Source organism: Acanthopagrus latus, chromosome 9 (genome assembly GCF_904848185.1).
Source record: "Acanthopagrus latus isolate v.2019 chromosome 9, fAcaLat1.1, whole genome shotgun sequence".
In the NCBI taxonomy this organism is placed as follows: domain Eukaryota; kingdom Metazoa; phylum Chordata; class Actinopteri; order Spariformes; family Sparidae; genus Acanthopagrus; species Acanthopagrus latus.
Window position 1 is genome coordinate 25,984,737 of NC_051047.1, and position 16,896 is coordinate 26,001,632.

Below are 16,896 nucleotides of genomic sequence, written 5' to 3' on the forward strand. Positions count from 1 at the left end.
GTGAGTCGTGATTAGTCGAGACTGATTTGGCGATCAGTCACTGAGATTCAGCCTCCAGGCAGCCTGTCGACGTTTGGACTTAATTTCGTGGCACAAAAAAGGAATTTCAGAGTGTGAAAAGTCTCAGCGCTCTACTTTCTTCTTCTCCAGCACTTTTTATTAAAAGAAACAACTCAAGTGAAAGAAAAAAAAGGAAACCACACCAAAATGCGAGGGCTGATGAGGATGAGGAGGATGTTGGCATCTGATTACAGTTTGGGAAGCCTGACATAACTAAGCAGCTGAGGCTGACCACAGTCTGCACTGACTGCTCTTCATACGCTGCTGCCGAACAGTGGAGAGGCTGAATTACAGCTTAGCGTGCAGACTGGTCCATTATGATAATGGGTCAGAGTGAGTGGGATGACTTCATACAGCTGCAGTTTACAGGCCACTGTTTACTTGTGATGCAGAAATGTAAACTGACAGGCCGAGATATTTTTAACCACGAGTGTGTTCATCGTTTATGTGCTTTGATTAAAAATGAACAATGAGGCTTCTTTGTCTTTCAGAGCTGGACATAAAAAAAATAATAAAATCAACCAGCTTAATCTAAAACTCCGAAAGCTCCAAGATCCCTAATTTGTTATTTAAACGGTCGTGTGCAGTCGAACTCTCGCACCCAGTTCTGACGCTTTTACCTTCTCGAGCAGATAATGACTGAATTTTCACTTTTGGGTGAACTGTTCCTTTAACCACTATGTTTAAGACATCACTGAGTTCTCATTCTATCTTCCCTCCATCTCATCTGAAGCGGCTGCCTGCAGAGGAGGCACCCTTACATTAGGCCTTATGTAATCTAAACAGACCCGATGACTCCGGATTATCACGTAGCTCACTTCAGAAACACTAACACACGTCTCCCTCCCTCTCAGCTCGATATTAAACATGTACATTTGACGGTGTAGTTCGTGCGTTCCCCTCAGGCAGCGGGCTCATTCTGTATATGGTTACAGGACGCCTGCTCGCTGCTTGTATACAGAGCGTAACACAGGACACATCAGGGAAATATGTGTGGTTCTAAACACAGCGCTAATTGGACCACATCTAGACCATCTTTGCCCCGCAGTTACTCATTACTCAGCAATGTCCTGGCCCGGTTCCCCCACTACAGCAGACCTATAAAAAAAGAGAAGCTGGATGACGTAGGTGTGATTGGTTTATGGTTTTCTGTGTGTGTGTGTGTGTGTGTGTGTGTGTGTGTGTGTGTGTCGTTGCTTGTGATCACATGCTTTATTTATGTGCGTGCATGTGTTCAGGTGTGCAGTCCTCTAACATCTCCTCCTCGCTCTCCCTCCATCCTCTCTCAGGCTCTTTTGTGTTTGAGCAAAATAAAAACGTCTTCCTGGCAGAGATGCCTCGACATGAGGGCACATCTGAGGAATGCTCCCAGCATGCTCTGCAGCACGTCCAAGTGCGGGGGTCCGGTTGGGGGTATTCACTTCTGTCATCATCTGTGTTGGCGCGGATCAGCCAACCACACATCATCGGTTACAATAAGCAGGCTGCCAGTTGGCATCACCGTCCCACAGTGGGCTGTTTCATTTGTTCCACATTCGCTCTGGAATATCCCCGGTGAGTAACCAGCCGGTTACTATATTTAAATCAGGTCCATGAGGCCACTAGTTTCACAATTACACACATTTTACAACAACATTTTAGTGCAATTGGAATTCCAGTGTTTTATTTCTGTCACCGTTGAGTTCACGAATCCACAAAGTGACAACCGAGTCGAGTGAAAATGATTACTGAGCTATTATTTGCATCGATTCAGTTCAGTTCAGATCTGTGAGTCTGGAAACACGACTCCACTTCACTACGTGATATTTATTACACGCTGCCTGTCAAACAAACTTCTGAGTCAGCACTGGATTCAAGCTCGAGCTCGTCGTGACAGCTCGTCTAGCTCGAGCAGACGCGAGTCTCGACCTCACCGATCGGTGTACCAGGTGCTGCAGTCTTCCAAACATGTTTGATTTCAAGCCAAGATGAACGAGAAGCTCAGAAAATGAAACCTCTGTCAACTTTGGAAGACGGTGTGGTGCGACAAACAACCATATGGACCCTGTGATGAGGTTGATTCTATATCTGCTTCTGTTTCCAAAGTCAATACGGAAAACTGAATCCCAGCTTTTACGAGTACGCTACAAATTCAAGATTGCACTTCTGTAACTGATGGATCCACGATTGACAGAATCAGTGAAGGCCCACTGTACTCTGCCTCTGACTGCTTGCCGTTGTTGGTCGAGTTGTTTTGTTCTAGGCATGAGGAATGAGATCGGTTATGGTTCGGGGAAGAGTATCAGGGTGAGACAATCTGAGTTTGGTGGATCTTAGCTACAGAGATTCTCTTCAAAATCGCAGATTTCCGCCCAAGCCAAAGTCGACTCACATGACATCACGTGAGTCGACTTATCAGACTTCGCACAGCTCCTTTCTGGAGCCACTAAAAGGCTTTATCCCACTTTTCCCTCCAACACAGTAGTGCTCGCTAACACATGTCGGCAATTTCTGTGTAAAAATAGTGGAATTTCCACTTTAAACAGATAACAAGTCCCTAAAGTGCCCCAAAAAAAGCATGTGAGATAAGGTCCCACAACACCTATTAAATGGTCCTGAGATTAAGTCAGCTGTGTTTGATTTTATCAAAGCCAAAAAGATGCTTATGAGTTAAGATTCTGAGCAACTTTTAAATGATAGAAATTATGTTAACTTTTACAAATACAATAAATATTCACATTTGTTTATTTAACTTTCGTTTATCTGAGTCTGATAACAGTAGCAGCTGCTGCTGAGAAACAGCTGCATGGAAATATCAGATTCTCATTCGAGTCTTTCTGGAGAATTATCGTCCGGTAATAAACTTGTATATTTTGTAGCTCGTCCCATCACAGTGGAATGTCTGGATTCTCCGTCTTTCCAGCGTTTTTTTTTTTCTCCGACTAAGTTAATATATGGTCGATACTGCAATCAGTCCGCACCTGAGCGAGGCAGTAAATCATGTCACTGTCTGGCCGCGACCAAAGGAATTCACCAAACATGGGGCTGAAGACGGCTCACGCACACACACACACACAAACACACACACACAAACACACACACACACAAACACACACCTCCGGCTGGAGTACTGCACGCCTGCACGTCCACACACAAACACAAACGGCATCATCCACTTCCTGTCATTCGGGGGTGGGTGACACATACTGTACGCAGGAGTGTAATGATGCACTCATCTATGTGATATGCACCAACATAAACAGCGACTACTTCCTGCTGCATGTCTTTCCAGTCTGAACATCTATCTGTGATACCAGAAATCCTGAAGAGCCAAAAGACGATTTTTTATTTTTATCTGCCGCCAGTCTCCTCTGTGGTAAAAGTGCATCAACAAATGTTTAACACCTCGGCTCGTCAGCGTTTATGGGAGCAATCAGCACCTTTAATGCAGCACAAAAGCCTCTGGGGAGGCTCCTGTTGGCAAGCTGCAGGAAAAAGGAGGTAAAATGCAGTGCGACGGCCTGAAGCTGCCTTTAACTTTAGCCTGGTTTCATGCAAAAAAAAAACAAAAACAAACAACAGATAATTGTCAGGGAAGAACAAAAATATTTTACAGTCTGTGATTGAACAGCTACACTAACATATATTTACCTGTATTATGTCTGACTGCAAATGTGGTGATTAAAAACATATCATTATAGATCTGCCTGTTAATGTTCCTCTGCAGTATTGTGTAAAATGCAGTCATACTGCTGCTGTAACAGTTGTAAAAGGTGCCCCAATGATAGCAAAAGTCTTAAAAGACTTGAGTTAAATGTGCTACAGTATCAACTACTCACAACTGACAACTTTTTTTGCTTTAACTTATCATTCTTAAGTAAATACTAATGTCATAGTGTAAAGAAAAATGACACCGTTCCTGTAAATATTCAGTTCTCCAGGAATGTTGTTTTTACGGTGCTGTTAGCTCTGCAACTGGGCTCAAATATTCCCACAAAAACAATGGTTCAATTACAGCAAAATAGAAATCAAGTTTGCCGTGACCAAAACAAGAAGAAGAGGCATTGTTTTCCCCCGGTTGCTCTCCCCAGGTGACGGTGGAACAACTGGGCCAAGAACAAGTAACTGGCCGTGGGCTGTGTGTTGCCTAACTGTATGTTCAGAAGCTGTCTGGTGTTACTGGGTCTTTTGTCTTTTTCTTGCAGCTGTTTTAAACAAAGAGCCAGCGGTGCAGCGGTGCAGCGGTGCAGCGGACTGTGAGCTGTAGTTGCCCCAGTAAACACACCACCACGACTGGCTGTCGCCGCTGTGGTGTCTCTGGGTTCGTTCGGTAGAGCGGACAGGTCGGGTGGCGGAGCAGCGGCAGGTCAGCTCATGTTAAAATCCAACTCAGCTCTACAGAGACGCTCGGTGAAGAGTAGCACCAGAGGAGGAATGACCCCAAAGGAGCAGCAGGAGACCGAGAGAGAAGTCGAAGAGACCAGTGTGTTTACCCACAAAACTACAGCTTATCAGAGCTACTGTGTGTTAGCTAACAGTCTGAGTCAAGCATAGAGAATTCACCCAAATCTAATCAGTTCATTTCTTACAGATCTGAAGAAATTCCCTCAAGGTGTTCTGGACCTATTGCATTAACAAGAATGGGACAGACGGACAGAAAACCCTAAAACATAATGCTTCCGATCATGGATGTCACTGGAGCCGAGGCATTTAAAAAAAGAAAACACTCAAGTGAAGTTCAAGCATGTCAAATCTGGACTTAATTAAAGGAGTTGAGTAAATGCACTGCGACGCTGCATCACTGCACTTGAACTCGAAGTTGCTTGACATCAGCAGAGACTGTCAGAGCTGTCAGCAGATGAGTTGCAGCATGAACAGACTGAACGTTCAGTTAAACAGGTGAATGTTTACGTCATGTTGAAGCTGACAGGCTGTGTGAGGGATGCACCGGTGGTGAATTTTTGCACTAAGTGTCCAAAGGTGTTCTTCTCAGAAACCCAGTGAGCTCAGGTCGAGAGCAGCCTTTTTAAAATGCCAAGAGAGCTGAGCCCGTAACGGCTGCACATCTTAAAACAGATGTGTTCATGTAGAAAGCATCTAGTGCGAAAGCATCTGCGGAGGATAATAACATGTTCCTGCTTGATTACTGCAGCCGTTATGAAAGAAAAACAAGACATTTCGAGAAGTATTTTCTCTGCGAGCGCAGAAAAGTGCAGGGGATATTTGCTTTGGTTTGACAAGCACCCAAAACCATTTAAACACACAACATATGAGAAAGAGAGCGAGTGAATAATCTCCAAGTCTGACACGGCTTCTTATGCCAATACCAAATAAGGCAACGGAGCAGGCATATTTTTTATTGCCCTTGCAAAATCACTTCATACTCAGACTGCGTCCTGCTTTGTTCAGTGTTATTTTAACCGCGGAAAGACGTCATCATGATATAGCAGATTCAAGGACGCGGTCTTATATTTTCCTCTCTTATCTGGATGACTTCTTGTGCCTCAGCAACCAACCGACCCAAAGCTTCAAAATCGCTTTTTTTTCCACAGATTTATCAGGACAGATACACAGCTGCCAAACAACGGTCAAGTCATCTAAAGTCTGGTTTATTTATACAGCCCCAAATCACAAGTTTGTCTCAGGGGGGCTGCAGATAATGACTCATTATCTGCAATAGTAACGGCCTTGTTAGTGGAGCTGATAGAGGCTGTTACTTTCCAACCCTGTTTGCAATAATTCTGCAGCACGAAGGGCCCAATGACTCCTGCTGAGTGCATACAGCATGGAAGCAATTACTTAAAATGAGAAGAAAAAAAGAAAAAAGTGCTACTTACCAGCTCATAGTTGGTCGCTGGAACACAAGATGAAGACACCTAGAAAACAAAAATAGAACTGGTTAGTCATGTTGTTGTTTTTATGCAGCGATATTATCACAAACAAGAGCGCAATAAAAATTTAAAAAAACCGACTGACTGGTAAAATTCCTGCACTGATTGCATTTAATTTCGGCTTCATGGCTTCATATCTGGAAAGTGAAGCCACATGCACATGCAAACCAGAAGAGGGGAACATATTCATCAGACTTAAAGCTGCACTGATCAATAATGTGAAAGATAACTGTGTTATGGGAAAGAGCTCACTTCCACAAACCCACAATCATCACCTGACTCTGTAGCTCCTTTCAGCTCAGAGGCAGATATTTACAGCGAAGAAACGTAGATCAACCTCAGCTGTGATTGAACTTGTAGTCCCAGGATCTACTAAACTAAAAGGTTCCTTCACCCTGTAGTTGAAAGTACAAACCCCCCGAACAGAACTTAATGTAGACGCCAGTCCTCTAATAAAGGCCTTCTGAGCTCCTCCAAAAAGGTTCCTAGTTCACTGGGTAAAGTTCAAGAAAGTGCAAGAAACCCGTAACCAAACAGACAAAGTTTGCAACGATCTGGTGAACACTGCGAAGCATTTGGCGGCTAAAGAGCCTGATGCTAATTGCTGTGAATCAACTAAATAGAAATAGGTGACTGGGATATGCTACAACAGATTGTTACGCTGCCCCCAAGTGGCCAAAAATCAATTAAGGCAGCTTTAAATAAGATGATGTTCTTACTGTGTGTGGCATCTCTATCAGAAAGTACAGTTCAGGATTGCTGACGAAAACCACTTCCACAACAAAGACTACATCATATTTAAAGACAACGTGTTAGCACAACAGTAACCTGGTTGAAGAAATGAACTGTTCATATCTCCAACTGGAGCTCTGATGCTGTACGATCTTGTTGTTGAATCGAGAGAAGTTGGTCAGTGGTGGGATCGCTCCAACAGAACTCATGATCTGTCAAGTGGCCGGCCTAATCCGATTACCAGCCGACAGTTTCCACAATCATCCTGCCATGCTCGGAGCGGCAGCATGAGGACCGAGGCCAGTAAACAGGAAGAGTATAATGATAATGGCCTCGAACAGAAGATTCAAATGAGGAGCCTCCAGAAAAAGATGCCAGCTCGATGAGGATGGAGACAAACAGGATGTCACCGCTGACGTTTCCTTCCTGGGCTCGTCTGTAAACTGTCACTTTGGTGCCGTTTCACCATCACTTTTTCTGAACTGTGCACACCAGAAAAAATCCCCACAAACCTAATTTTCTCTGAACACACCTCCTCTATAGACAGCCGACAAACACGGCACAGGACCGCTTCACGATTCCAGAAGGCTTTGGACTTGTTTGCATCCTTCATCCTTCTTTTATTACCATCACGCCACTGTGTCTGTTTTAGCTTTGAGAGATTAGGCCTCGGGGTTATCACGACCGTTGACCTCTGAAAGCACGTTTCATCTTTGCCACTGCTCCTTCGCTCTCCTTATCCAGGACTAATTGTGTCATTGCTTGAACACAAGCCCTCTGCTGTGCTGGGGTCTGCTTAGTGTTACTGTTGAAGGAGGCACATTCCCCCGTCTGCCCGCGAAAATAAAATCCACTGCTGGCCCTCGCGAACATGTCTTGAGGTTTTGCCTTTTTGCTTTTCATTAAACTTCTAATAAGGCTGAGCTACACACATTTGTAACATATCACAGCTATTTTCTGATAGTAGTTGCATGGCAGTTACTCAAGTCCCAGAAGCTGCGAAGCACATTGTGTGACAAACAGCATTATAATGAAGTACTGTAGTGCTGCTGTGATGTCCTGGCCTGCAAATCTTATTCTCAAGATGTAGAAAGACATTTTTGTTTGGTTCAGACTCTGCCAAATGTCACATCGTCATGATTTAATTATTCATGTCTTCAGTGAAAAAGAAAATGATCATATCGCAAGCGTGATGTGATTTGTTTTTACCATATCATGCTGCCTTAGATGGAAGATATTTACAGGATTTCACCAGGAAGCAGAAAACCTCCAAACTGGGAAACAGAGCATTGTGTAGCTAAATAGCACCGACGGCAAAATGTATCTTAGCCACCTAAAAACATGTATATCTGTTTAAGTGCATGTTATATTTTGAACATTTTTGCCGCTTTATATTACTCTCAGACAGTTTTCCTTTGGCACCACATCACCTCAACCATATACCCTTGTATTCCTACGCTAACACACACCACAGATCAGCTGCTGTGGCCGGACTTTTAGCAGCTGTCTGACGGCAATGTAATGCATCACATGTTCAAAATATAGTGTACACTTAAACAGATAAATGTTTTAGGTGTGCCTTCTTTTAGGTGCCGACTCCCTGATGTCTGTATGGGTATTGGCCCCAGAAGGCCAGCTAATTCATCGACGAGGCTCTAATTCAAGCTCCAAACGAGAAATCTAAAGCTACAAATTCCCTGACAGCTACTACGGACGGTTAAAGCATAATTTGATCAGATGAACAATCTCCTGTACTTTTGAGTTGCCGGACGTTGGACTATCTACCAAACTAAACGGCCGCTGGACGTCTGCCACTGCGATGTTAGGATGGGTGATTAGATTCATAAAGTGGAGGATGTGTGAGTCACCTTGGGTCATTAGAGTTTTCTTCATCTCTTTTATAGCTGCTCCCCAATGTGGAATACAGGAATGTTGTCTCTAAACAGGAAATGACCTTTTATCAGATCTCATGTTTTTTTTTGTTTTTTTTTTCGTTGCTCTTAGCGGCTGATACACTGATATGTGCCTGAATTCCACACACATGGAATCAAGACAATCTCTGTTCCATATTTCTTGGGATCAACATGTTCCTCTGTGACCGCCGTCTGTCACAGTTGCCCGACACCTTGTCGTCTGTACGACCTGAGTGATGGCATCCGGGTGGAATGTGTCTCTGTTTTTTGAGAATTCGTCTGGCATGGTGACGGCTGTCTGGAGTTGACAGGATACTGTATCTCTGTCTGGCTCGGATCACCTCCATTACAAGATATTCCAACCGCCCCCCTCTTCCTCCTCCACCATCCTTATCACTCCACGCACAGCGACATGCCGTTCCTTTCTCAGAGGCCCGGCTCCTTCAGGTGCCTCCGCCTCAGCACCGACTCCTCGGGCCTGGTCAGTGTTTCCACCTGACGCTGCCTCTGCCCTGCAAGCTGCTGACAGACACTCCACCTGCAGTCAGAGAACACTGACCATGCACGCTAGAGGCCAAGTTACAGGATCCTGAAGGCCAAACCACACAGGAAGTCAGTCTCAAGTTGGACATGAAGCCTTCCGGATGAATACAATACACTCTACTTTGACTGAGACCTTTCCCTCATAGATTCAGCCACCAGATAATGCGTCTGTGAGGCATTAATGTGAAATTTAATCTTGTAATGTGACGTTCTGGAGACACTGAGCCAAGTGAACAAGAGGGCAAAACATCAAGACAAAGAGCCACTTCACCAACGAGGTCTCCTCTCCAAACATCAAACAGGCCACGGCAACTGACATTTAGCTGAATGTCACGTCTAATAAAATTCATTCTTATGACTTGTGCTAAACAGTGTTAACCGTTTAAGACGACACAAATGCCGAGTTAGCCAGTGTCGCCAGTGTAATAAAGCCTCTGACGTAAAGGTCAGAAGGAGAGGGCGCTGTAGGTAGTCTGCCCACCACAGAATAGCTCACATTCTCCCTCACTGCTGTGTAGCTGCCTCTTAACCCTTCTGCTGGTGTGGGACTTCACACTGTTGCAGTCTGGTAAAGTCAGTCGCAGCCAAGATCTCCCAGAAACCACTGGGAATATTTATCTGAAAGGTGCAGGCAAACATTTAGCGGTGGGGCTAGCCACAGGTCAAGGAGCGGGAAACCAGCGGGTGAAATATGCTCCTGAGGAAAAAAAGGAAAGCACGGAGAGAAGAAGCGACGCTGACGTGCTTTCAGCCAAACAGATAGTTGTCATGACAGGATTTTTATCAACTCTAGGAGCGCAGTCAGTTCAACACTTTGGTTCCAGACTGAAATGTCTCAGCATGTATTTGGTAGATTGCCATGAAAGTTGGTACACGGCGACTGTTCCTCAAGGCTTACGATAAGGTTTATGTTTGTTGTTGCGAGTTAAATGTCTCAACAGCTATGGGATGGATTGTTGGGCTTCAACTTTCAACAATTATTCTGCCAGTTGTATACATGACTGATTCATGTTCAGCTGATACACTGTCAAAAGTCAATTTACTGCCAAAGAAAAGCCATAAATTCTTACAAATAAGAAGCTAGAACAAGAACACCTTTTGACATTCTTGTTTGAAAAACGATGAACGAACGTTGTGATGCAGGGTTGGTTTTTAAGTTCAGGCTTAGGCGAGTGTGCTCATACATTCTTGGTGTTGCCGTTTATATCCTCCATGAATATATCACTTAAAAGGATATGTTTAGTCTTTTTTTTAATGCAATACTCACGTGAGATATGTGAGAGTGCTGTCAAGATTTCATGAGAGAAGACAGGAGCAAACCAATGACAAATGAATAGTTTTACATTTGGATCAAACTTGGAAACAACTGATTAAATGAGTTAAAGTCGTTTTAATGGTAAGTAATGCAGAGAGTTGCTGCATCCAGCAGCTTCTGAGTCCCGCTTGAGTCGAGATGAAACCCTCCACACAGCCTTTGTCCGGGCTGTGCTGTGCGTGGGGAGGGAGGCCTGGCCCGAGTGTGTGTTGATGCTATCGGGAGTATTCAAATGAGTGTAATATAATAAAGACTAATTGTGTTGTTGCATTCCGTACATGCTTGTGTTAACGGCAGTAAACAAGGGCCCATTTCCTGCAGACAAAAGTCCATGTCAGACGACTCTGGCTCGTCCGGACGGCGTTCACATGCAGTCAGCTTCCTGACACACTCCAGACGACGTCGAATTATGCAAGTCTCTCGGGTCTGAATATGATAATGACCCGCGCTAATGACGGGGCCGGTGCAGAGCCTTAAATAAATGATGGATTGATTCATTATTTGAGTAAACAAGCCGCGGCAAAAAAAAATCCCTGCTATGTTTTTCACGTGTGGGACTCTCAAAGTTAACGCAGGAAAATCAAACAGCGGAGTGATGAATCGCTGCAGAGAGAGAAGCACATTCCAGCTGAAACGATCGCCACGCAGGTTAGCCGGCCTCCACCGTGGAAGAGAGCGCGGGGGAACGTACGCCGCAGCTCAGAAAGAAAACCTTTCCCCTCCGAGCTGGCATATAAACACACGGCTGCCCTGAGTGCTTTTATGTTTATCCAGCTCCTTGCATCTGGCACATCCCAGCAGAACTATTCAGTGTGCAAATTCAATTTGTGAGCCGTAACCAGTAACAGAAGGCCTCTCTGCCGCCGTGATGGTGGAGTGTGCCAGAGAGCCGCTCCGTATGGACTTATTGGGATGTTATCAAAGCGCGGAGGAATGATGGGAGAGCTCCGGTCCAAGTGCCCATGCCTTATCTCGATCTGCTATCACTGATTTATGACTATTTTGTTCTATCGACGTAAAGATCACTTGCGGGAGAATCTCTCATTTTGTGAACTGTGTCTCTTTTCTGCCTCCGTGCGTTTCATTTTGTTCAGATACTTTCTCCCGTCCGTCTCCGTCCCAGTTAAAAGTTACGGCCTCTGTTTTTCCTCCAGGGAAAGTTGTGGAAAATGTCAGATTTATTGAGCAGATTGGACTGCAGGACATGCACAAGACAGAGCAGGAGCCTCCGAACACTGTTACTTGTCTCACCGCTGCTGATTTATGTTTCAGAGCAGAAGGAAGGTTTGAGGAATGAGGGCACGAGCGTCTGTTTCTTGTTTCGTGTCTTTGTGCGTACACGATAAGCTCTGTGAGTCTCAATATTTCAGAGAGCAGCATCGATTAGCACATTAATCAATTAGTCAATCAACAAGAAATTAATCTGCAGCTATTTTTGATGTTTGTTTCATGCATTTATTAAACCAACAACATCCTCCGGTTTCTGCTTCTTTAAAGAGACAGTTCACCCCAAAATAAAGAATAAATAATTTCCCTTTCAGTCCAGATTCTTTTTGTGTGAGTTGCAGAGTTTCAGATATTAACGTTTACATCATCATTCGTCGCTTTTCTCCTTGTGATATCAAATTGTCTGATTCTGTTGCTCAAACAAAACGAGACACTTGAAGACGTGTGGAGAAACATTACTTCTAAAAACATCCCAGCCTCATTCATCACCTTGAAAAGTAAAAGGATTGTACCTGCAGGTCATCGACAGGTGTTGTGCTCCTGCATGTGTGTGCTGTTAATGAAAGCGTCACGGAGCGAGCCTGTTTAGACTTTACAAAGATTAAGATCAACGTCACCGCAGCAGCAAATAACCGAGCAGAGATAAAAAAGGTATTAAACAAATATGAAGATAATAAAGAACATTATGTAATTCGGCCTGTGTGTGAATACGTTGGGCCCCGGAGGGATCCGACGGCCCCTGCATGTCCCTGCCATGTTTCTTCTCCACGGCCGGGACTGAAGCGGCCCCTCTGCCGACCCGGAGCGCCTGTTCATTCTCACCCGGGCTTTGTTGGACAGGACTGACTGGCGTGGCGAGGGGGAGAAGCTACGGCTTGTTTCTTTTGTTCCAGAGTTACAGCGGGGGTCACGTTCCCTTCCCAGGCGCTTTCAGCTCGCAGCCCGTATTTACCAGCACGCTAATTTACACATTCGGCACGGCTCTCACTGTCTGGCACCACGCCAAGTGGTGGAGGAGGACGAGGAGGAGGAGGAGCAGGGCGGGGAGGGTGGAGACGGCAGCCGCGAAGGAGCTCGGTTCAGGGGGGATGAACGCCGTGTGACACCCGGACTGAAGGGCACTGATGGAATGTGACTAAGTACATTTTGAGGTACTTGTACTTTACACGAGTATTTCCACTTTCGGCAACGTCATATTTCCATTACACTACATTTTGAAGGCAAATCGAACGTTTTACTCTGCAACATTTACGTGATTAACTTCAGTTAGTTACTAGTTACTATGCAGATTACATGCTACATCACAGCCTAATATATGTATCTGTATTTTAATAAAGCACATTCGTGGCCAGAAAATTACTTTTACTCAAGTACTATTCATATGTGTGATATTCACTTTTACAAAAGTAATATTTTAATCAACATCTTTACTTTTACTCAAGTACGACTTGTGGTACTTCTTCCATCACTAATGAAAGTCCTACTCACAGACCTGGTTTCTTACTGTGCTGTTTCTGATGAGAAGCAAACTGATTTAATGTGTTTTCACTGCCAATCCCATTTAAAGTCCTTCTGCGCTAAAGCGACTCAACATTTTTGGGCAAAGTGCTGGTTTGCAGTCTCGCCCCCCCGGAGACGGATGAGAGGATCGATATCTAATTCATCTCATCACGTGCAGGACACACAAACGTCTCCGAGGTGTTTAGCTTAGCTTCGCTAAAAGAGAAGACACAGGGGAGGTAAACTTCAGCCCCTGTCAAAAGTGAATAATAGTCTCACAGCATCTGCACATTTTGTTTCTTAGTGACAATGTTAGGATGAAAACATTTTTCCACATGATGTCATTGGACATCTGCTCACCCACAGGAGATGTTAGGAGAGGGTGTGCGCTGACGGACAGAACGAGTCAGACAGGACGGACTTAAACAGAAAACGATTGTAGGACTGACGGGGGAAGTGAGGGAAGTGGAGTATGTCAGGGAAAATACTAAAGATGCTCTTCAGATATGTTTTACGTTAAATATACTGGTATAATAAACTGTGTCTGATAGTTCTTTCACAATAAAAGCTCCAATACCTCTTAAAAAAATTCTTTAAAAAGCATCTGGTCCTCTCTCTCATATCCAAACATTGTTTATTTCACTGCTGGACATGACTGGATGTCTCCTACTGAGAAGTCTGGTGGAGTTTTAAATCATGTGACCATTTAATGTCACAGCTCATCTTGTGCGAACGTGTGTTAAACTGAGATTTAAGGTCAGCGCGCAGAAACTTCCTCCTTCAGCGGACGAAGGTGGAAACGTCCGCAGTTACGGTCAAACGTCCAAGTGAAGCAACAATAAGCAGGACGTATTATTTGAGCGGAGAGGGACTATAAAGTTTATTCTACCCTTAAACCACAGGACTGACTGCCAGGTCGGAAACTCCTCCAAAAACGTATGAAACATTTTGATGTATGCCTTCCACTGTGCCCTTAAACACACAGAGAAACGACCACATGATATGATACTGTGGCTCTCACAGTTATTGTGGTAACTAATAGTTAACATTGTAGAGGGCAGGATTCACCGCAGTCTCAACCATAATCTCGTATCACTGCTCTGGGCTCAAAAACGTAATGGGATGTAGCTGACAAGAGTAATCCCACCACAGGGTCCGTTTAGTGGCTGGTTCGGAGCTTTCAATCATGTCAGATGGGCTTCATCAGCAAATGGAGTCGCACAGAAGACTGTTGACATTTTACTTTTCTGCACGGATGAAGGGTGAGACGGCTGCGAAGCAAGAGACCACTGTTCAAGACAGAGTTTCAAGATCGTGTTCGAGATCTCATGTCAACATTTGTAAGCATGAAACCACTTAATATTTTGAACAGGCATTAAGATGGCCGCATAACGAGAGACCACTGTTTGAGATGGTATCTCAGCATTTGTTAGCATGAAACCACTGAATATTCTCAACCACTATTGGAAGCAGCATGTCAACATCTGTCAGCGTCACACCACTGAATATATGTCAGACCACTACCGAACAAGAGACCGATGTTTGAGCTGGTGCTTCATCATTCGTAAGCATGAAACCACTGAATATTTTTGACAAGATGTGCTTGTGGTGCCAGAACCAGATACTTAGAGCCAAAACATGATCCTTTACTAACCCTAACCAAGTGCTTTTTGTTACCAAACCCAACCAGTAAAGCATGAGGCGCAGGACTGAGATCAGGTCAAACTGAACCTAACTTGTACATTTATTCTTGCAGTTGTGTTCCCATTTGTGGACGAGCATCATGCGATCTGACTGAAAGCTCCAGAACAGACGATGAACTGGACTGTGTGGTGATACTGTTTTGTTTTGGCCGTGTCGACTCTGCGTGAGGAGTGTCTCAGCGCGTTGTTGTGAGGAGGGAAACTGGACAAGCTGAGACGAGCCTGCGCTGACATTTAACACACCACGACAAGATGAGCTGCTGACTTCAGGAGGAGTAAGAAAAAAAAAATAAAAGCCCCTCGGAGGAAAGAATATTACAGCGTTATGTTAACATGCGAGGATCTTACAACCACAACAACCCGCCCTCACACCCACACACTTTACTGCATCTAATGACAGATGGATGAGCAGGTTTGGGTTTCACGTTTAAGCCCGCCAAAGTCTCTCCTCTGCCTCCCGTGTAATCTTCTTTCAGCTCCTTACAAAATGGTTTTCCTCATGCACGCATCAGGTCGAATATGGGAAATGCTAGAAAAGATGTAGGATTCTGTCTTTGCATCGTATTGTTTCGTACGCAGTTGCTCAGGATGTTTTGACATCCAATATGAACTTGACATCGACTGAAAGAATATCGATACGCTGTCAGATCTGCATAACCAGACTCCTGCAGGCACTAATCACTGCTGCACTGGGGTTTCCAGCACAAATATTACTATAATAAATATGAATAATATGTCCCGAAAGGCAGAAGTCAACACTGCCATTAGCAGGTCATAAACAAGCTGGAGCATTACATTTTGATTTGCGGCATTTAAACAGCAGTTAAAATAAGTCTTCACAGTCTTCTTCTGACGGGTAACAGAACACGATCATTCACAGAAAAAGTCACGTCATCCAAAACATGGGAAGCTAAACGCATCATATGTGTCATTCCAGACAAACGTCTCCTCAGCTTTTTAGCATGCCGGTCCTCCAGCCGCAGCTGCTTGTAAAGATTTGGGAACCTGGCACCGATGTTTCCTGTGTTTCTGATCGAGCCCGACCCCCCCCGTCTCCATCAATCAGCCACGGAAGGCAAACAACAATATGAGGGCTCTCTGGCCAATCTGAGGAAACGGGTCTGCTTTCTATAAACATTCCTTGGAGAGACATGAAGACTTGATAAGAAGAAGAAAAAAATAAAGAAAATAACCTCTCCACCCCTCTAGGTCGACTGCTGGCACACACACACACACGTACATACACACACACACGGCACATATTTCACATAGCGTTCACATGGATGCTCAATCATATGGAAACTGCAGTTTCAGCAGGTTTTAAGTGATTGAAGTGGATCTGAATCAAAGCAAACTCATTTCAGTAGATGCATCATACAAAGTCTGAACAGTTTCCATGTTTACAGTAAAAAAAAAGTACTACTAATAATAATTCACCAAAAAACTATATGTTTAAACTCATCTAAGGACAGGATTGAAGACAAAACACACTAATACAGATGACATATGTGTTGTTTTTAGGGGACTGGACGGTAAAAGGCGTTTTGAAACCAGAGTTACGCTGTAAACGGTTATTATATCAAAGTCATAAAGATGTTATCAGATGCAATGATGAAAGAAAGTCTGAACCTGTTAGTTTAGGAAACCTGAGGGGGAAAAACAGGGTGGAAAAAAAGCCCCCACCCACTCCATTCCTTCCCGGTGGCTGTTCCACAGTTTTCCAATAACTTTCTAAGTTGAGGCCTTTAGAGAACAGCCAGGAGCTGCTCCTCTCAAAACCTGCCATAAATCTCAAAAGTAGCTGTGTGCAGTGATGTAACATGTGACCGCGGAGGTTCAAAGCCATGGCTGCTTGTCAGAGTCCATCAGATTCACATCGACGAATTAAAATCAACAGCTGAAATCCAAAGTAAATGAGTCGGGATAGAAGCGGACTTGTGTGGTGTCGGAGGTGAAGTCCTGAGATGTGACATCACGAAGCCTCGTCTCTCTGCTGCCTCCTGAACAAACACACTGAACACAGTGAAAAGTGG

General features: G+C 44.3%; 1 protein-coding gene across 16 annotated transcripts in view; it reads right to left on the reverse strand.

The window, feature by feature from the left end:
- The window catches only part of tns1b (tensin 1b), a 162,035-nt gene that overhangs the window by 63,545 nt on the left and 81,594 nt on the right, over positions 1 to 16,896 (reverse strand). For all 16 annotated transcript variants that reach the window (XM_037110284.1, XM_037110279.1, XM_037110280.1 and 13 more), the window contains one exon: positions 5,877 to 5,915. In XM_037110284.1, coding sequence (XP_036966179.1) covers positions 5,877 to 5,915 — 39 coding nt within the window. The remainder of the gene's footprint in view (positions 1 to 5,876; positions 5,916 to 16,896) is intronic.